The sequence below is a fragment of the Photinus pyralis genome, unplaced genomic scaffold (assembly GCF_008802855.1).
Source record: "Photinus pyralis isolate 1611_PpyrPB1 unplaced genomic scaffold, Ppyr1.3 Ppyr1.4_LG2, whole genome shotgun sequence".
NCBI lineage: Eukaryota > Metazoa > Arthropoda > Insecta > Coleoptera > Lampyridae > Photinus > Photinus pyralis.
This window is the reverse complement of record NW_022170403.1, coordinates 44,729,770-44,752,954: the sequence shown is the minus strand read 5'-3', so window position 1 is coordinate 44,752,954 and position 23,185 is coordinate 44,729,770. Positions and strand designations below refer to the sequence as shown.

The 23,185-nt window shown below is 37.0% G+C and overlaps 1 protein-coding gene across 1 annotated transcript; it reads right to left on the bottom strand.

Moving 5' to 3' along the window:
- Positions 1-15,857: 15,857 nt before the first annotated feature.
- LOC116164044 lies at positions 15,858-21,092 on the bottom strand. Its single transcript, XM_031478170.1, has one exon. The coding sequence runs from the start codon at positions 21,090-21,092 to the stop codon at positions 15,858-15,860; it is 5,235 nt and encodes a 1,744-aa protein (XP_031334030.1).
- Positions 21,093-23,185: the final 2,093 nt, after the last annotated feature.

Here is a 23,185-nt window from a genome sequence, read left to right as displayed (position 1 = left end):
ACGACCCAAACATGACCGCAAATGACTCGATATGCATACTCACAAGCGCTAAAGATCACAAGGCCTCGGATCACGACGCCTTGGGATAGCCAATTGCCAAACGAGCAATCCTATAAATTGCCACTTGGTAGCTAAAACTATACAATGCGCGATTTAGGGTAAGCCACTTCCCCGTAGCATGGATAGTAGCCAAAATAGTTTGGCTCCCGAAGACAGGCGGAAAGCGAGTTAGTCCGATCAGTCTGCTCCCAGTACTGGGTAGAGTGCTAGACAAGTGGTGCGCCAATAGGATCAGGTTCTGCATGGAGCGGCGGGGGCGATCTCTCGGAGGGCACGTTCGGTTTTCGCGAGGGGACATCAACCATCGCCTCTATAAACAATCTCATAAACGTCCTGACAACTAACAAACGCAATGGGCTACACCCACAGGTGGTCACCCCGCGATAATACGGACACTTGGGGAAATAGGCACCCCCGCTGCAACTTCCGTACTCCAACAAGCTTTCTTCAGAATCGCACAATTGTAACTGATTCGGAAGTATTCCCCTCACGCGTGGCTGTCCACAAGGCATGCCATAGGATCGATTCTGTGGATCGCCATAATGGAAATCTGGTTCGGGGTCATCAACGTGCTGGAGTGTGCGTTGTTGTCGACCAAAGCCATCGCGTTTGCTGATGACCAAGTGTTGGTGCTGGCGAGCACTTCGGCTAAAAAAATCGAGGCTGATGGCTGGCGCTGTGTGGCATGCTTGCGAAACGTGGGCAAACGAGAACCACGGTGAATACAATACGATTAAGACTGAATGTATTTTCGTCCCGAGGCTAGAAGGCGTCCGCGGTGAGATTATAGGTATTTATAAAAATTTTTGTAAGAATGCATTTTAGGAACACTACACATTTACTTTTTTATATTCCAATTTTGTTTTTATTTTTTTCTAGTGTTATTTGAACAGATACAAAAAATATAAAAAATGTTTTAAAACCCGTGTAACCAACTGTAAATGATGCTAAAAACACTTGCTCATTTGAGCTCTAAAAGACAGCGTTTATTTTTTTTTCATTTTGGAGAAATATTCAACTTTATTTTTATATCATAGCCCTTATATATTGTAACGGAAACGCTCCAGACATGACGTCGCCTTTGGCGCTCTGGAATTTTCTACGCACGCGATAGTGGGATATGTATAGGACTCTATATCTAACTAAAATAACCAAACCAATTCGTATTTCCTGTGCCGCCGTGGATAGAAGATAAGTTTTTATCGGTTCAGTTTGCTAAAAACTTCGCCAGGGGGATAGTCAACATTATTCTCTTTTTAGCACCGTGATGGGGGAAAGAACTTTATTTGTCTTATCTTTATTGTGAACGATACATGAATAATTCTTTCCCGTGAAATATTTATGCTCCCATATACGAGGTTCCCTTGACCGCGACACCTGGGACGATCGGGTATCACGGGACCTCAAAATGTCATTTATAGACCACGTGAAATATGTAAAGGAGAGAGCGGCCAAGGTGTCAGGCCCAGGCCGAGTACTCACAATTGCGGGAAAGGATTCGGGAGCTAAAGAAGGGTTGTTAAAAACATGCATCTTCATGCACTACGGCCGGCAATCTTATACGGTGCCGAGGCATGGAGCGCTCGCAGTAACGTCTCTCGAGTTTAGCGTTTAGGGCAATATTGGACTCGGTCCAGCAGCAATTTCCCCTCCAAGTCACGAGAGAGTATAAGTAGTACAACTCTCACGTGGACCCCCGAGCTTCTAATCCAACATTCCGCCACTGTACTTGGAATCAAAGCGAATCTATGACACCTACGTCGCTGTGGCGGGTGACGGAAACGAGAAAGCGCCATTGCCGGTTTAAAGAGCCCCAAGGGCGGATATGGGGTTACTGCAGGGACTACACTCTGAAATAAACACACTGCGAGTAGGTACACGTAGACGGGTCACAATAACATCTGCAAGTGCCGCTATAGTTGTCATACAATGTTCCCCACAAGTGAAAGTGTAATAGAGGTAGCGGATCTCTCACAACATGCTGCAATCCACCAGGCGGAAATAGATGTAGTCCAGCTTGCGCTTTCCTAGACGCTAAACAGCAAACGAGATGTTACCACTAAAACCGATTCAAAAAGGGCTATAAGCGTAATTGTGGCATTTAAGCACATACGGCGCAAATAAATACAATCCAAGAACGCCTGGTGGACTTACACATCGCAGGTATTTCAGTAACACTAGTCTGGGAAGGGAAAGGGACCGGGTCTCGAGGAAGCAAACTCGTAGACACCTCGGTCCAAAGGGCAATAGTATGTACATGTGAAATAGACGACCGGCACACAACCAAAATTCGTATCGACAGAGCAAAGTGCTATGACGAAGAATAAAATAACACAGGTTGAAAGAGGCACGCTGTCAAATATTATCATCGCGGGACCAAGCCCATGACAAGTAAGGAGGAAATTCATCTAACAAAACACATTTTCACCAATCCAAGGGAAAGCTGAAGTCCCCGCTAATTTTTAGGAGTGTGGGCGGTTGGATGTGGATTCCCTTGTCTGTAGTCCCGATAGATGGGGAGTTCGGTACAGCCAGTAATATAAGGGTAGGCGGGCTGAGTTCGGGTCTCCATAATGATTTAACTGTCGCCCATATTCCGAGTACCTAACTTGAGCCCTAGCTTGAGCCCATCCAGTTTCGGGAATTTTTTATATCCCGCTTCTTATGTAATTAGTCCTGTTACCGTTTTTGTGGTCACGATTGCGACTGGTTTTTTGGGTTTCGGGAACTCTTCTGTATTACATAGTTCCCATAGATGCCTCTAGGATTGATGCCGGTTTTAACAGTTCGGTATAAAACTGGTGTCGGTTGTTTTAATTTCATTTTGGTAGCATATACTTTCTATCCATTTGCAAATATTGGGCCATTATAGGTACTTACTTGGTTTAAGGGTCGCACCGGTCGCACCTAATCATTTTCATGATGGTGCTCCTAAAGTAATGCAGTACTTAGACAATTAGTACGCTAAAATTTGTGAACTTACATAAATACCGTTTTTGGCACTACCTGCTTCTTAGTAAATGAAAAAGTGGAGGAAACATATCATTTAAATTTAATTAAATATTTGCTAGCACAATACTCGTATCACACATTCATATTATTATATCATACAAACGTAATATGGGATAGGCATAGGACAACATAAAGTGAGTTAGTTACAAAGATAAAAATTCAAGGATAATACCGGTGTTCACTAAGCTAGTGTTACCTCTGGGTTGGTTAGTTTATATGTACCTAAAACAAATACGAGTATCACGAGCGTCGTCCGTCCTAATTTAGATTACCTCGTGGTGGTGCATCGTATTTTATAATGAATTGTGGCGGAACATTGAATACCACTATGAATATTTTCAAGCGAAAACAAAAATACAAGTAAGTATTTTGAAGTTTGTTTATTTTTGGCACAACTTGTCGCATCTTTACTCCCCACTGAACTCCTAGTCCAGATTTTATCTTTGATTTAGTTGTTAGATACTTTATGTGAAATTATGCACATGTTTACGTGAGTGTAGTTTTTGTGGTTTAATGTTTAATGGCGTGGATTTTCCGAGGATTATTGTTAAGAATGTGTGCAAGAAAAAGAGCACTTCCAAGTAAGCTCATTAATTATTATCCTCTTCAAGTATGATTTTACCTATACCTAGCAATGGTATAGTACACAATATCGTGCGTTAGAGTACCTTGATTGAGAAAAAAATGTATTGTTCAAATGACTGGCAGGAATTTGATTGCAAATTAGTGATTTAGGACTGTAAACATTTAGTCAAGGTGTACACATTAAAATCAACGTGTATGTAGGTAATAGTTTTTAAATTAAGCAAGGCCATACCTGATGCGAAACTATCTTTCATGAAAATATATGAGATTTTTTGGTCCATTAATATATACTTATAGCCTTATAGGTATACTCTCCCGCCCAAAAATGGCGCTATAAATAAAAGCTAATACTTAATGAGATGCATAGAAACAAAATTTTGCTACTTCTGAGAGAGATACTGCGATTGGTTTCCTGCATAATAAGTAAAAAATGGTATTCGTACTTATATCAGTGTAAATTCGGATAACATTTATAGTTACGTATAAATTGATTTAAAAAAATAACCTTGTCAAAGGAAATTGAAATGGTGTTAGCCAACATAAACAATGTTGTTATCCGTTTATTGAAAAAAAAATTGGCTCATAAACATAAGCCTTTTAGCAAAATGTTGCAAAATGTTTTCGAAAAAAAAACCCGTTTGAATGTAGGTATAAATTTTTAGAGCGGTTATTGTAATGAGATGCATGAAAAAAAATCACAAATGGTATAATTTATTGAATATCTGCATTTTGTCAGGTAACATGTTGTCAGGTAATTCGCTCATATTGACATCTTCAGTATACCTAAACTAGTTTGGAATGTTTTATTCGAAGAAGCTGTGAAGAATATGCTACATATATGCCATTTACAGAACTGTGTGACTCCACTCTTTTTTAGAGCTGCTGTAACCAATTTATCGCATATTGGAATAAACTTGTTTTTCTGAAATTTTTAGTACCAGTCCATGAAATTTCTTTTTCTAATTCCAGCAAGTCAAAACAGAAATCGAAACAGAAATCATTAGCGATCGAGTTCTCATTCCATATGATCCATCGCTTCCAGGCTTGCGATTTTGATCCCACAGGGATCGCTGGAGTTTTATCTCACGACATTAATATAACCTTCTTACCAAGATCTTTGACAAACGCAGAGCAAAATTACTCCTAACTTGACCGGGGGGCGCTTGCCATAATTTTTGGTGTTTCAAGACTATACACTGTAATCAAGATATGGATGTCTACATGCGGATCTCCGAAATCATAGAATATACGACGGTGGTCAAATCAGACGAAAGATGCGCAATTAGAAATTTCGGTTACTTCCTATGACATGCTAAATTTCCCGGAAAATGGAAAATTTCTTGGATAGGTACATTCTCGAACGATTATGGCGTTTTGTGCGGGTGCTCCATCCTGTTGAAACCAATGGTTTCCAAGTTTTTTTGTATATCGTTGTATTCTTAATAAAAAAATGCTACTCGATCAAGACAGTGTGTACTTCTTTTGAAGGCAATATAAAAAAAATAAAGTTGATGATGATTCCTTCGAAACATCTCTCAATGGTGTCTCAAGCTCAAAAACTGGCAATGAGAAAGTGTTTTTATTTTTTTTAGCTTCTCAAATAATATCAGAAGAAAATAAAAACCAAATCGGCAAGTTTCGGCTTTTTTTTGACATAACTTCGGAAGTAATCGAAATTGTCTGGTTTCTATAACCCTTTAATTGTGCATCTTTTCTCTAATTTGACCATAGCCGTATCTTCGATGGTTTCGGACGGTCGACATAAATTGCACCAGAAAATCATTAAGACCTTACTTTATTACTTGAATTGCACCAGAAGAAGATAAGTAGCCTTCAAAACGTTACATGAATTGCACCTGACAAATTTATGACTGCTCTACATTATCATTGCCGTCGTTAACGGTTAACAACACACATTTTATGGACTGATTTTTTTGAAACAAGAAGAAGTTGGTGACTCGTTCGTGGTTGACCTACAAGACGAACAACCAATCGATAGTCGAATTGTGAGTTCTCAAATTATCTAATAGAGAATTATATACTATAAGCTGTCGTCCTTCACGCCAGCGAGGCTAGTTCGATAAGCGACTTTTCTTCAAGAGTTCGACTACAAAGTTGTAGACAGAAAAACAGATTTCTACTGATGACATCACCAGTTCAACTATTGCGGAAGAAACAGTCAAGGACGCACTTTTTTAAACCGTCATTACTCATGAAGATCTCGTTTTGGGAAAACGACGTGACCCCGAGTACAGCTTTTCCAAGGGCATTGTTAACAAGAACCAACGTGTTTTCATAGCTGAAACCCTTCAAAAAAGGGCTCTCTTGGAACTGCATCGAAACACATGTGGACATCGTAAAAATGAAACAGTTGGCAATACTTCTGGAAAAACATCGACAAAGCAGGAATGGTAAAAACACTGCCAGGAATGCGCACTATCGCAGGGGTTTCTAATCATGGATTAGCTAATGCGACAATTTTTCATAGTGACATCTTCAAAATCTTCTGTCTGTACAATGGCATTTTGCAAAAGTTTATAGATTTTTTGGATTTAAGCCACAAAATCTAGCGGGCTGTTGCTGGAAAGGTATAAGCGCTACTTGTTTTCAAAAACGCGCTAAAATTTATAAATATTGCACGTTATCAAAATAGGTTAGTGCCGCACTTTTGCTGACTAAGATCAGCGAATGCCTGATGGAACGAGGTACAAATGTAAAAATGTCACATATTCGCAACGTTACCGTAACTTTGTCCCCTACAGTAATTTATATCTATCAATGTGAAGATCTTGAAGTTTCCCCAAGATCATATTATGTACCAGATTTTGTGCAGTAGGCGAAGTAATTTGTTCGAAGGCCTATGCCTATCTGGATGATGATGTTCATCTAATCCACATGGGAAATAGCGAGCGTAGAGTCCACTATAGTAGAGAAATACGTTGTTGGATTGATTTCTCTCACTGAATTTTTTTGTGTATCCGCAAGAAGAGCTATAACCTATAAACAGTCATGCATGCCGACAGCCGATTTAAAAAGTCAATGGAAAGGGAAACCAAGACATTTGCATTTAAAATAATTGAGTGTGAGTTTAACTTCAATAAAAAGTCATATAAAGTTGAAAATATTTGAGGGGTTGCTATTTTTTAACGTTAATTATGTTTCAAAAAATAATTAATTTTGCTATAAAAAGAAAATTTTGTATTATACACGTTTGATAAAGAGAATCCAGTTAATTCACTCGTATCTTCACCACCATTTTAAAACGAAGTCGCAAATGAAAAACAAATTCGCTCTCATAACAGAGACACAACCTCTCATAGCATTATGCACAGAACTAAGAGAGGGATAATAAATAATAAATAAATAATCCTCCCAAATGGCTTCGACATTATCTCAGAAGCAGAACATGCATGAATAACATTTTAATCACAAGGTACCCTTAAATCTGAGATCCCTAACATAATAGTTATGCCCGTGGTCCATACAAAATTTTATGTCTTACCGTTGAGTGAAGGATTAGTAATTACTAAATGGTCTTGCAAATAGTTTTCTTCCTCAAAGTAAATATTCGTTTACAAAATAATTCATTATGTTTGATTAAGTATGCGTGGTTCGAATTTGCCAATTTGGTTATGTGATTGGAACCATCCAAACGTCAAATGTAATGTTAAATAATTCAATGAGAAAGAAGTTCCCTAAACTATTCGAAATAAGGCCAATCTTGTGAGTTAGTAGGTATTAATTGACGCTACTAAATTTCAATGATCTGCAAAAAATAAGTTACTATGGCGATACTTTATGCTCTACTCACTTGATGCCCGTGTATCACAGATATGAAATGTGCTAATAACTAGGACCATTGAATAACAGATATATTATCAATGGTAAGACGTAAAAAAAATTAAAAATGCAGCAACAAATTATACCTTATTAATTTTAATCTATCGATGCTTGTGTTATCTTTGCTATGCCATGTTGTTTATTAGGTAATTTCCTTGATTTACTGGTTTCTTATATGCACGCAAATTTGACGAATCAGATATAGTGGCAGTATGAAAGAATCATCCACTGCTCGGACTGTTCCATTCCACTCCTCTTATAAAATATAAATATTAGTTGACGTTTTTGTTATTTTCGTTTTATGAAAAAGAAAAGACAACGAGTGCCAAAACAAACAAAGACTTCTAATTAAAGAAGTTAGTGTGGTTAGGTTAGAATCATCAGATTTTACTCTGATGGGTGTAGAGAAAATCTCGACACAAATACGCTTACTAATTATGTTGATTTTAGTATTCATGAGAATGTGCAACGTGTAGCAGTTACTAGTTTGCTGCCATCTGTTGTATAATTTCAACATTTACTACACAGGAACACCAGAAATCCCTTTACACAGATGGCATGTTGTACTTGAGTTTACACGAAACGTATTGTTTGTCGATACCATTTAATTTATAGTTATAAATTCAATGTCGCGTCTTTATTGCAGTCATTCATCATCATAGTAATTAGTATGATCTTTGACTCATTTAACGAATAATCTAAAGTTGGTACATTTGAGCTCCGTTGAAATTGTATGTAAATAATTAATATACAACAACTGTAAGGCTATTGCATGCAAGAGTATATATAAAAACAAAATGTTGTTACCTACCTGAAACCATAGATTAAAAAAACCAATAAAAGGGAAAATAAATTTTGAGGGACACTAAAACATGCATTCTTGGTTATCTGGAAGTTACTAAAATTAAACACAAGTCATGAGTCACAAAAAAAATCACAATTTTTAAACCACATATTGTATAATCATATGTATGTATGTGAATAAAACAAATAAGTATTATAAATTACACAACAAACGTAACTACATATGTAATTTTAGTACTGATCTAAACATGTGTAATTTACTTATTCAATGGTAGTAATAGCTCTTTGGTAAGAGTACTATGGGTACTCTTTGGTAATAGTAACAATACATAGTCCGAAAGCGGGTAGGTATTTGAGGTACGCTGAAAACTTGCCCAATACTTCTCCAATAATACCCAAACACAGAATTGTAGACGTGGCTGAGGAGTAGCGGGGCTAACAGTTTGTCAGACGTCTGCAAAGTTTGAAAAAAATAATGTACACTTGAAATCAGGCGTCTGTGGCCCTGCGTCATTGATTTATGAATCAATTTCAGACATATGCAGACATACGGTAAAACGCTGTAACAACTATCAAGTTAAAAAAGACTTGTTAAAAATTAAGAAATCTTTGTCTCTCCCAAATTTATTTTTATTCTTGTTGTTGGCTTACATATATATATGTTTCGGCCATATGATCTTAATGGCCATTATCAAAGCACTAAAATTAAAGTTTTATAAAACTATGTTACAAGGTAGGATACTTATTACATATGTATATGAATTTATATGAAAGCGACGTTTATATTTAATTAATGAATTAAACTAACTAGATTAAATATATATAGATTAAATATAAATATATTAAATATGTGGTATTTAACGATATAAATTTAACATTTTTGTTAGAAGATACGGGCATTCACTTATCATTTCATTGAATATTTTTAGGTTGTTAATATTTTTGTGGATTTCTAAAAGTTCATGATTTACTAAATTGTGATAATTATTGTGTTTGTGTAAAAACTCTAAATGTTGAGGTAATTTAAATTCATGGCCAGTATTTAATATGTGTGAAGCAAAGTTGGATTTGGTATCACAAATTTGATTGTTTTTAATTTCTTTAAAATGTTCATTAGCTCTAATTTTTATATTTCTGTTGGTCATTCCTATATATAAACCCTTACAAGTATTGCATGTTAATTTGTATACACCGGAATTTTCAAAAGGGGGAATTTTGTCTTTATGGTTTCCGAGAGACATATTTAGGGTTTACAAGCTAGTTAGAAATTAGATTTTTTGAAAATGTTTATAATTGAATCTGAAATGTTATTTATATAAGGAATTGTACCGATATATTTGTAATTATTTTGTGTAATAGGAGTTAAAGTTGTTAAATTCATCCACTGTATCTTATTTTTCTTTTTGTTGATAATATCTTGTAAAGTAGTCAAAGGGAAACCATTAGCAATCGTAATTTGTTTAATTATCTTTAGTTCCTTATTATAATTGTCGTGATTTGTAGGAACGTTTAATAGTTTGTATACTAGTGAGTTAATTGCAGCTAGTTTATGGTTATAAGGACTACAACTGTATGCAGGGATGATATTATATGTGTGGGTAGCTTTTCTATAAATTTCAAATTCAAATTTATTGTTTTGTCTAAAATTGATTCACAAATCAATGATGCAGGGCCAAACGACTTCTGATTTGAAGTGTATACTGGTCGCAATAAATACATGAACACCTAGTGTACTTTGATCACTTTTGAGGAAAGTTTCGGGACAATATTGTCTTTATTTCGAAATAAGAAACTGTGACGAAGAAAATTTAGAAGGAAAGGGAAGAATCTAGCATTACGGCTCCAGCTGCTCTCGGTGGTATGGGGTGGTCCGACGAAACTGAAAAAAATGCTCGGAGAATGTAGGCGCCACTAATTTTCGTTAAATTGGCCGTACAGGAAAAACTAGAACCCTGCTCCTGGTGATCTGGAAATGCAAGACAAATAAGGAGGAGAAAATAGAGAAAAGTAGTGAAATAGGAATATTTTTATTGTAGGGCGAATGGTGGTGAATGAGAAATGGCAGTGGAACGATAACAGGGAATTAAAGCAAAAAAAATCACGGAACGAGATCTCGTCTCACAGTAAGACACAAAAGTGACTAAAATAATTAATTAAACGGATGGTAAGATGACTGAATTAATGAATTAATGGTTTTTTTTTAAAATAAACTTAACGGGCAATCATAAGTGAATAACGGTGAATTGGAAGGTGCTTAGCTGTTTTCCTGGCTCCTGAAGTTGTCCCGCAGTTGTTCGGCAGACTCGGCGAGTAGACCAGTGGCTAAGGGTGGGGAAAATAAGGATAGGGAAGAGGGTAGAAGGGATCAAATGGAAAGAAATTTGAAGGTATCGATAGAAGACTGAAGACGGACGACGAAGACTGAAGGCGGACGACTGAAGACTGAAGACGGGCGACGAACGACGGAAGACGAAGAGTTTGAAGCAGTACGGTACAGGTATAATAAATAAGAAGGGGAAAAATACAAGGCCGAGATGGTGTGGGTCTTAAAGGTAGAAACAATATAATATTTTGGGTGCTATAATATAGGTGGTAGTAAATTAATGCTCGGACCAAAAGGGGTTGAAATCCGGCGAGCAAGAGTTTGCCATATACATGGTGAATTTTAGCATCCCTAGCAAAATGAAATGATAACTAGATAAGGTAAACTTTTCTCAAATAAAGTTTTCATCGAATTCCAACCGTAAGAACGTTACAACGTAAAGGAAAAGACTATTTATCTGAAGTGGAATGGTGGCCACCTTGACCCATCTTCCGTTACGCGTCTGGTAAAAAAAGCCTGGAACCGACCGCGCTCGTTGCAGACCTCTTTTATTGCAGATATCTTGAGAACCGAAGGTGACATTAGGTTCAATGCATGCGGCCCACGCATCTTGGATAGCGTCGAGTTGTTAGCAGAGGTCCACACCCTAGCGGGACTTGTTCATGGATAGACATTATGCTAACACTAGAACATGCACGAGTTAAGCCTTGACGATATATAATCAAAAGTGTCAAAGCGGTGACATTACATTTGATAATATGGCACTGGCTATGCCCAGTTTCAATTTCATGCAATTCGGTTGATATTCAAGTGAACGCTAGCAAAACGGATTGAATGGTACTTTTTTGATAAAAACATCAAGCGTAACTGCGTCACAGTGGAGCAGAATCATCTAGAGAATCATAGTCGACATTCCAAGGCATTTCCAAGGGAGTTCCACAGGACAACACACTTTGACCGCTCCTTGTTTTAATGTTTATCCATGATCTCACCAACCACTTCCAAAATCAAGGTACCAAGGTGCATGTGGATGGTACCATGGATTGTGCATCACGATCATTCCATGCACACGATGAATCAATGTTGCCTCAATAATGGACCGTATTTACGGTCTAACGGTTACGGGATACAGTTTTATGGTTATGGATATAGGCTGTCAAGTCGGCATTTCGTGCAATTATTAATCAATTAAAAAAATAGAAACGTTTGGTGCACTGCAAAAATATGTCGCTTTACAATGAAATTTTACTTAAAAAAATATGTAGTTTGAAAACGGCGACGAAATGCATTTGTTATTCATGAATATAGGGCGGCAAGTCAAGCCTTTAGCATTCTCCTTATGTGAATACATTTACTTTTATGAACACTGTCAGATAGAGTTAACATTTTTTATTTGAAGGCATGTTGATGAATATCTCCGTTATTTTCATTTTTTATTGTACTCAGAATAAAAATAAAATCTATCAATTGAGTTGTCACAAGTAGCAATTTTTCGAAAAAAATTCCCCTCATGAGATGGTTTTGTCCTTCCGTTCCTCGAAAACGGAAAGAGACAGCGATGTCAAACCTTCTACAAGTCCAAGGATCAGTGCCATTGAAAAGCCGGGTTAAAAATGTGGTTTCCGAATGCAAAGTGGCAAAAAATTCCCCCTACTGAAAATCATGTTTAAGTGTATGGGGTAGAGGGTTCAATTGAAAACTATATAACCTAATGGAAATTTTGTTCAAGTAGAAAGTGTGTCTCATTAGCCTGTAAGGCGTTATTGCAATAATGTCCATCCAACTATCACCATCGATTAAATTTTTTGATCATGTTTCTACAAATTTTCTTTATTAACATAAATCTCTCGTTTTGTTAATTTAGATTCTTTTTTACATTGCATGTTCTTTATTTGGACATAAATAGTACTTGATTTGATTTTGAGACTGCTTGAGTAAACTTGGCAGATGTGAGACTCTAACTTTGATTAAGCAACAATGATAAAAAAATGTATTTTTGAAAATATGTCCATAGTAGGTATATGTCTCCGTTGCATTCCTTTTTTTCTCTGTCATCCGCGTATAAAGGATATGCACATGATGTGAAACATTACGTGTTAAACCATTTCATAAAAAGCGTTCGCCACTGCATGAAACATATGGACAAATCAGAATTCACATTTGATGGAAAACATTTCGGTATGAATAGAAAATAGGTTGAGAGAAAATTGCAACCAGACCGTAAAAATGAACAGCTTTTTCAGTCGCCAATTAGCCATTACTGCTGACACGTTTGTGCGTTTACCAATAATTAGCAACACCACACGACCAACATTCGCAGCTGCAGTACAGTGACCGAGGTGACGTTTGACTGTTTGAGTAATAGTTGATTTATTTATACTTCTTTTACACGATTTTCAAAGTTAGGTACGTGCAACTATGTTGTGTCCAGTCGCCACCTATAGCATGTCTGTGAATACTGAACTGTGAAATTTACTGCAATACAATATTGCAACGAAAAGTTCATCTACCTCTAGCCTCCAGCTCTATGTACAAGTATTATTTGAATCTGTCGACTAATAGTGGTTTGGTTTAGAGCTGAAAATTGAACTTGACCCAACCGCCAGAATAAATTTATTGATCTCCACCCAATTCGGAAACATAACAAACTTGAATAGTTCTTACCTGTATTGATATATTGAAGTTTCTAATTAAATCCAGATCAGAATAAATTCGGAACAAATTCAAGTACCCGATAGATGACGAAAAATACTTCAAATGACAAAACTCATAAACTATTTTGCTAATAATGAAGTTGGAGCGCATCTAACTTTGAACATCAAAAATGTTTTATTAGAACGTAGGTGTAGAAGGACACATAGTTTGGAATCTTACCAATTATCCACACCTATTTAAAAATGTTGACATTTCTCTGTTTTTTTAAGACTTTCCCTTTACTTCAGATTCAATATTATTAATTTAAATGCGACAGACATTCACGAGTACGCGTTAAATTTTAGCATAATACAAAGGTATATATGTATTGGATTAACAATGCTAATATTGAAATGTTTGTGTTATAGGATGAATGAGAAGAATTCCTCCATAGGGGCCCTTATATTGGCCATGGATCCGTATTCCCCAGTTCTTCTGACAAGACATCGACGATTTGATACCATCAGGTAAAGTAAATCTCTTTATCGCCGTTTAACTAACACTGAGTTGCGTGCAATTGTATAACTTGGCAAGACATATATTAATCGTTCTAATCAGTATATGGTACCTGTACCTAACTAAACTTCTTCCCCTTTCTTGACATTGTTGCGGGTCTCTTTTTTCTTCTTTTCAAGTATATTAATCGAATGCGATTTAGAAGCATCCATGAACTTGTCCATTGCAGTAATCCAGTCTCTGTATTTATGTGCACAAAACTAGGATTTGGATGTCATCTGTTAGTTAGATTAGCGGAACCGATTGACAGCAGCCCCGTTTCTACGTTCCTTCGAATTAGGTTTATTTTTACCCGTCACTCATATAAAATACAGAACGTTCCAAAATTTTATTTCCTTTTGCTTTTATTATTCTAGAAAATTACTAGTGACGAGTCTGTTAAAGTTGCCGTCTCTTACCTTACTATGCGTTATACGTGGTTGGAAAGTGGTTCTTCTTTAAGCTTGAGACTGTACGTTTATTGATTTGATCGTTTAGTTTCCAAGATATTCCATATTAACATATAAACTTTGCGTTTGCCTTTGTTTATACGAACGATGTTCGAGCAAATTCAAACGTAAGAATTTTTGAAAGAGACGATAAAAAAAGAGAAAGAGGTATAGCCTGCCTTAGTAGTTTAGGAATTAACATTGACGTGGACAACAATTTTCAGCACGTAGACGCTACACTATGAATATTATAGATAGTTTTTCTTGATTGTTTTGTTTTTAACTACAACACAGTTCCTGAAATTGCATTGTTAGAAATTTTAGGATTAACTCATTTTTTCGACTTCTTTTCAGATTCTGTGGTTATAAAACATTATCTTAAACCTACAGATGATTCAGATTCTTCCGATATTTCGAATCCTTCAAATTTTTTCTGATCCTTCGAATGCTCCAGAATCTTGACATACTTTAATTTCTTTAGATTTCTTGAACCCTTTTTGGAGCGCTTCGGATTTGTACTAGTTCTTCAGATACTTTCGTTTCTTTAGACTTTCCGTTTTCTTTCGATTCTTAGGATTCTTCAAAATCTTCCATATTTCTTGGGATTCTTTCCATTCTTAAGTTTCAGTTTCTTCTTTTGTTTTAATTTCTTTAGATTCCCCAGGTTTTCTCTATCTTTTCTTCTTAGGATTAATTTCACACTTTTCTGCCTTTTTTTCTCATTGATCAGTTTCTGCAGATTCTTATGATTAACCGAATTCCAATTTCTGTGGTTGGCCGGATTCTTCAGACTCCAATTCTTCATCTGTTTTTCATTTTTCAGTTTATTCATATTCTTTGGTTTCATCGGTACTAACGTGGGTCAGCTTAATCAATAAACGATAAAACAAGTACAAACTGTGCACTCGCACGACGAAATTTGCGCATTGAGCGAAGTAACGGATTTTCATTAACGACTCCGTGCTGAAAGCGTGTTATTTAGACAAGCACCCTCGCATAAAAATTGAGTTGGAAACCAATAATGATTAGGGTATATTTAATCCAACTAATGGGGAAATCGTTTAATCTATTCAACTTTGTACATTATTAACGCCATCTGAATTAACCACACTTCCATATCATTGTTCCATTTTCCTTCTGTGAGTACCCTTCTCCGACACTCCGTTCTCGATATATTCGTCTTGATTAGGGAATGCAATCCCGCAGCAAAATCTCAATTCCGGTATTTGCGGGATCCCGCAAAATTTTAAATAAATTTGCAAATAAGAAATTTTGTGCGGTTAACTTCTGTAGGTATTAAAATAAATCGCTAATTATCACAATTGTTGAATCCAGCAAGCCCAGTTGGGGTAGATGTTGATTTGATATAAGAACAGGTAGTGTTTTCACGGTTTCCTTTATTGTAGCACCTTACACTAATTCTTACACTAAATGGACTGTATTTACCAACTACGCTTACTGAACTAAACTTAAGCCTAGAAAAACATTAATATATATCGTAAGGTGGTTAGCTCGGTGGTTAGGGAGTCCTTTTCCCAAAATGGGCGGAAACTGCCGCTCGTTAATCTTGGCGTGTCGAATTATGAGTTCGCTCCCTAACATTCTCCCCCCTTTGAGGACGAGTCCTCAACAAAACTGCGTAATTGCAGAGGCAGTGGACTTAATTTCGTCACCGGTCTCGTAAACTCACCATTAACTGTTTTTAATTTGACTACCCGGACCTTATTATCGCGTCCAGGCATCACCTCTAAAATTCTAGCTAGACACCACTCAAGAGGAGGTAAGTGATCCTCCCTCACTAACACTAGATCTCCAACTAGTAAATTGGACTCCGAAGTTTTCCATTTTGGTCGATTTTGTAATAAATTTAGGTAATCTCTCGACCACATTTTCCAAAAATCTTGCCTCAATTTGGAGCATTGCTGCCAAATATTGAGACGATTAAGTGGCAATTCTGATACGTCCCTTTCCGGAAATGAAGATAGTGGTTGGCCTATTAGGAAATGCCCCGGCGTTAAACAAGTCAAATCGGAAATTGAATCTGACATGGGCTGTAGCGGCCTTGAATTCAGAATTGCTTCTATTTGGGTCAATACAGTACATAAAACTTCAAATGATAATACTGAATTTCCAATTACCCTTTTTAGGTGGAATTTTGTACTTTTTATGCCAGCTTCCCACAATCCACCCCAGTGGGGGCTACTTGGTGGTATAAACTTCCATTGAATTTCACTAGTGGATACGAAATCCTGAATCTTGCAAGCGTGTTCTTTAAAGAACTTATAGACCTCATGCAAGGCATTATTTGTCCCTTTGAAATTTGTCGCATTGTCACTACTGATAGAAATCGGATTTCCCCGCCGAGAAACAAAACGCTTTAGTGCTAGCATAAAATCATTAGTAGACAGACTACTAACTAATTCAATGTGTATGGCTTTGGTAGCCATGCACACGAAGAGTGCAATGTAAGATTTACTCACACGTGCCTTACGCAACCGTGACTCCTTGACCATTATAGGACCTCCAAAATCGAGACCGGTGTGCAAAAAGGCACGAACCAACTGTGTTCGCTCAATAGGCAAACTCCCCATAAGTTGCTTAGAGCCAACTGCTCTAAATCGGTGACATTTCACGCACCTAAGTATAATTGCCTTTATTCGTCGCAAAGACCTTATAGGCCAAACCCGTTGTCGTAGACTGTTAAGGACTGCCCTTGGGCCAGCATGGCCTAACCTTAAATGTTCGCCTTCAATCATTATGTCGGTAACATGATCCTTACAAGGAAGAATAACTGGATGCTTAGCATCAAATGACAAAGGAGCATTTTCCAGTCGTCCTCCTACTCTTAGCAACCCATTCGTATCCAGAAAAGGGTTCAGAGACAAAAGTACACTATTTTTTGGCAGTGACTTATTCTCTTTTAAACATGTTATTTCTTCCGAGAAGTATTTCATCTGAACGATCCTAAAAATACAAATACGAGATCTGCTAATTTCCTGTGTAGAAAGAGCGCCATAAACCTTTAACGAATCTTTCCGTGTGTTTGTTACGAATCTCATCATATAAGCAATGCATCGTTGCATCCTAGTAAAGGAAGAGAACCTGGACAAAATTTCTATGTCAACCGTTGTTGTTTGAATGAACGAAACCTGTTTTTGTTCAGGTACCGAAGAAATTTCTAGTGTTATCTGTTCCGGTTTTAAAAAACAATCTGGATCCGACAAGAATTCAGGCCCCTGAAACCAAGTCTTACATTCCAACAAACTCTCGGGGTCCAGTCCGCGAGATATATAGTCTGCAGGATTTAAAGTCGATGAGATGTGCCTAATCTCCGCATCCAAAGTTAAGTCCTGAATTTCTGATACCCTGTTGGCTACAAATGTGGTCCAACGTGAAGGCGATGACTGCGTCCACGCAAGTACAATGTTAGAATCACTGTATAAAACAACTTTATCCCATTTAAATTTCATACATGACCTAAATTTATCACTCATACGAGCCAATAATAGTAATCCGCAAAGCTCCAGCCTAGGCAAGGAGACCGTTTTGAGAGGCGAAACCCTAGATTTTGAGCAAACAAGATTACACGAAATTCTATTATCGTCGTACAAAACCCTGACATACAGACAAGCTCCATACGCCACCATGCTTGCATCGGAAAACCCTACAAGTTGTATACTTGTTACCTTTCCAGGTTCCAATGTCCATCGCTTTATACACAGCTCCTTTAACCTTGGCAATTTCCTATAAAACCCTAGCCATTCAGTTAATAACTGAAGTGGTAAAATATCATCCCATTGAAGCTTTTGTGCCCACAACCGTTGCATGAATACCTTGGCTGAAATTGTCACAACCCCTACAAATCCTATAGGATCGAATATCTGGCCTATGATGCCTAAAACTTCGCGCTTAGTAAACCTATCTTTTTTTATTAATTCCGGTACCGATACCTGAAAGGAATCAGACACAGGATCCCATAAAACGCCCAAAACTTTAGAAGTAATTTCTTTTTGAAAAGACACCAAAGACCCGTTATTAGAATTCCATTTATGCAGTTTAAACCCTGCCGACGCTAATAATGAGGTTAATTCAGTTTGTAATTTAATTAATTCATCTAACGTATTAGCTCCTCCTAATATATCATCAACGTACGTCTGTTGTAGCAAAACCTGCGCCGCCAACGGATAGGACTCTTTACCCTGATTTGCTAATTCTACCAATGTGCGAGTTGCTAGAAACGGACCGCAACTGCTTCCATAAGTGACTGTTTGTAATTCGAGATGACGCATTTGTGCTGATGGGTCATCCCTCCAAATAATATTTTGTAAAACTCTATCATCCGGATGAACCTGTACACACCTATACATTTTTTGAATATCACTTGTTAAAACATATTTAAAAGTTCGAAATCTAACAATAATGTCAAACAAATCCGGTTGAACGGGATTTCCCTTTAACAAAATGTCATTCAGACTTAAACCGGAAGTTGTTTTCATCGATCCATCGAATACTACCCGATATTTTGTAGTTGACTTATCCTCTCGAATTACGCAATGATGCGGAAAGTAGTATCTACGTTTTTCTAAAAGCCTAGCATCATTAGTAATATCCTTTGCATGACCTAGTTCCAAATATTCTTCAATAAAAGCCGTATATTCCTTTTTTAAATGTGGATCCCTCTGAAACCGTTTCTCTAACGACAAGAACCTTTGTGTAGCCATAGAAAGAGATTCACCCAACAATGAAGCCCTATAATTCTTCCGAATAGGCAACCTAACTTCAAATTTCCCTGAACCTAACCTTTTTGTGGTTTTGGAATAAATTTCTTCACACGTCTTATCCTGAGGGGACATGTGTCTTTTACCTGAAATCTCCTCTAATCTCCAAAATTGTGTGATCAATAAATCTAAGTCTGGACCTTGCGAAAATAAAGAGACCATCACGTTTGACCATATGCTTATTCTACCTGGACCACTCCCCCCTATAACCCAACCAAACAAGGTATTTTGGAGAACCGGAAACCCGTCACCTAATTTTAGAATCCCCTCAATAAGCACATTGAAGTAAATATCCGCTCCCAACAGTAAGTCTATTTCCCGTGGAACACCGAATTTTGCATCGGCCAACTCCAAACCGCTGGGTATGTTTAAAGAACCGATATCAACGAAAGCCTGAGGTAATGGACCAGTAATTTCTCTCGGCATAATAGCACACACTGTAGCAACCCTTTCCCTGGAATAACATTGGGACTCAATCTCAACCCTTACAACACTAGTGATCTTAACATCCCTTTTCGCAAAACCAGCAATGTGAATGTTTGCCAAATTCCTTGGCAACCCTAATTTTTCTGCCATATGAGACGTAATAACTGAACACATAGAGGCCGAATCCAAAAGTGCTCTACCCTGTATCCTGGAACCATCATGGCAAACCAAATTGACCATAGCTGTTGGTAATACAACCTGAGTCTCCGCCTTGGATACTAAACATGGAACCATTTTTTCAGCTGTAGTAGATAACATTACCGTCGATGTAGACTGTGGTAAATCTCTACCATTCCCTTGTGACCTATCATCAGTACCCTGGTTGTCTCTTTGCTGCCAATTAAACCTATTTAGACCTTGATTCACCCCATTACTTCCATCCCCCTTTCGTTGTTTCTCCTCATGTAACGAGGAATGATGCCTTCCCTTGCAAATTCTACAGCCATCCGATTTACAGCTGTTTGCCGTATGTTTATATCCCAAACAATTGTAGCAAAGCCGATTCTTTGTTACGAAGTCTCTTTTATGAGCTAAATCAAATGTTTGAAATCTGTTGCACCTGTGGATAGCATGCTTGTCTAAATTGCAACAAATGCATTTGAGTGTTGCATTTTCTGTTGCCCCTGTTAATGATAAATAACTAGCCTTGAATGATTTTTGTTTGTACTCTGGTTTAGTTAATGATTCCAGAGCGGAACACCGTTTGTCCAAAAAATCCATAAAAGTTGAAAAACTTGGCAATACCGTAGAATCACGCTCAAGCTTATAAGCTCGGTGTGTGTCAAAATCTAATTTTGATGCCATTATATACACCAAAATTAAGTCCCATGCCTCTACGGGAACCCCTAAAGCTGCAAGAGCATTGTAGTTTTGTTTAAGTCTTGTGATAAAATTCCTCAAAGATGGTGAATCACCCTTTAAAAGTTGTGCTTCCAGTAAATTTTGAATGTGGCAGTTTATTGTAACTAATTTATTATCATACCTTTTCTTTAAAATCTCTAGCGCAACATCATAATTTGACTCGGTAGTTTTTAGGTCCTTGATCACTAATAGTGGCTCATCCTTTAAAACTGACTTAAGATATATGAACTTCTGAACCTTATTTAAGTGCTTATCACAATTAATGAGAGAGTCAAATAACTCTATAAAAGAGTTATACTCTTCGTATTTGCCGGAAAAAGTTGGTATATTGATATTCGGAAGTTTGACCTTAGAAGAGGAACTTGCTGAAGGCCCTGAATTATCCGCGACATTACTTGACTCCCCACCACCTTGCTGTTCTGAATTTAATCGTTTAGAAATTGTAGTTTTAAGTTTGCTATGTAAAGATGTATATTGTAATTCTACTTCAACCCTATCACTCTCTTGGCTACCATCTATTTCCTCTAATTGATCCTGAATGTTCTCATATTCTTCGTACGCCTTAACTAACATAGTTTCCCTAATTACAAATTCATTACTGTCAATCAATAAATTGTCATCATTTGCCGTTACAAAATGTTCAATTCTAGTAATTTTCGCCTTAATTCTACCTCGCTTGTGGACCATAGTATCCCTATCTGCCATTTTGTTAAACTTATTGAAAACGTATAAATATTTCGTTGACAAGCCTTATTTTCCTACAAAATAGTCCTTTCTCAAGCGTGAAACACAATCAACCTATGTGCCTAAACAATCAAATGCATGCGTATGCCTACTAATGTTAGCTTGGATTGAATATACAACAGCAAAGGTAACCTATTCCAAATTAAATTCTTATTGCGTGAAAAATGACTTAATTAGTTTGAAAAAGTAGCAAAGTGCCTAAATTAACTATAACTAATTTTATTAATGTCCGTTTGTGATAAAAAAAACTTCCTTTTCTATAATTAACTATTGGGTGTAAAATGTAATACAAACACTTGCCTATACCTTCTTTGATCCCTTAAAGTACCGCCTATGGGTTTTGTCACATCTGTTTTCAACAAAGTATCAAATTACTGTGGGCATTCGTGTCAACCAAACTTTTACTATGTATTTTAATAATCAAACTAAACATCTACTTATAGTTAATCAATCCAATACTAACCCTAAAGCGTAAAAATAACCTTTCTAAATTGCAATAGTGCACCCTTTGTAACATTTCTTTCCTTACTTTTCTGTTTAAGCCTTCCCTTGATATTAAGTTATGCTAACAAGTAAACTTGAATACCAATACGTAATACCTATAACGTATGTGTAACGTGTAACAACATAAAAAGATCTGACCTTGTGTTTCTCGAAGATGCTGAAGCTTCACCGTTGTTCAACCCTTCTTGTAAAATATCCTTGAAACGATCTCTGTACAGTGCGTATCCTTGATGCTGTTGTGAATCGGTTTTGCCCTTGTGAAAAACCGTCCTTGCATAAGATGCTCAAGCTGCCACCAATCCACAATCCTTGCCTTAGTCCAATCCCGCGAAACCACTCGTACGAACTCTTTTGCTCTCGATCAATATGCCTCGATGTTGTCGATAAATCCGTCCAATCTTCAAATAATCCGGGTCGAAGACGACCAATGTTGAATCCAGCAAGCCCAGTTGGGGTAGATGTTGATTTGAAATAAGAACAAGTAGTGCTTTCACGGTTTCCTTTATTGTAGCACCTTACACTAATTCTTACACTAAATGGACTGTATTTACCAACTACGCTTACTGAACTAAACTTAAGCCTAGAAAACATTAATATATATCGTAAGATGGTTAGCTCGGTGGTTAGGGAGTCCTTTTCCCAAAATGGGCGGATATTGCCGCTCGTTAATCATGGCTCACTTCTAATTCTCCGTGTCGAATTATGAGTTCGCTCCCTAACAACAATATTCAACAAAAAAGTACCTTCAGCCTAACTTTGAACTCAAAAAAAACCCTGTAAAGCTGTAAAGCTCAAAAAGGTGAACTTCTAAAGTGCCTCAAAAATCATAGTACATTTTTAACGAAAAAAGTTTAACAATTTTTTTAAAAACTCCGTTATGCGTTTCATTAACAAAGCAAACAGAGCCGTCCCTTTGGCCGACAAATTCCTCTATATATGTGCGGGTTTAATCCCGCAAAAATGCTGCGGGATCCCGCGATCTCGGTATTGCATTCTTTAGTCTTGATGTTACCAATAGGTGTTGTAATGGATGTTACAAATTTACTTCCATCTTGTTTCTGGTTTCCCTTCCTATATGGTAATTAAAGTGGGAGCGGATATTAATATGCCTTGCTTGACTGCTCATCGGGAAGGGATAGTAATAACTCAATAATCTTCACTAAATTATGAAATGGCCCTTATTTTCTTAAAGAATCATCTTAGCTGTAAGACAGTACAATAGTTATTAAATGAGAGTTTGAGGAAAACAATCCTGTAAAGTAAATGGTTGATAATATTCAACCTTATTTGTAAATGAAATAAACTCAATGTATAATGAATGCGCGTTAGTGCTAAAACAAAAGTTAATTGTGCAATAAAAATAAATCGAACTGCGATACGTTAATATGTTAAGAATGTCCAGGCGCGAGTCTAAAACTACAAGCAAATGGTGTCCACAATAACACCGCATTGGCAAACCGCAAGTAGGTGGTTAAATTGATTGCAACGCGCAGATAATTTACGCGTCTTTATAGTTATTTTTAAAATCAAACATTTATGAAAAAGATGGT

Coding starts and splice junctions, on each gene's coding strand:
- LOC116164044 (XM_031478170.1), bottom strand. CDS start 21,092: ATGGCAGATAGGGATACTATGGTCCACAAGCGAGGTAGAATTAAGGCG.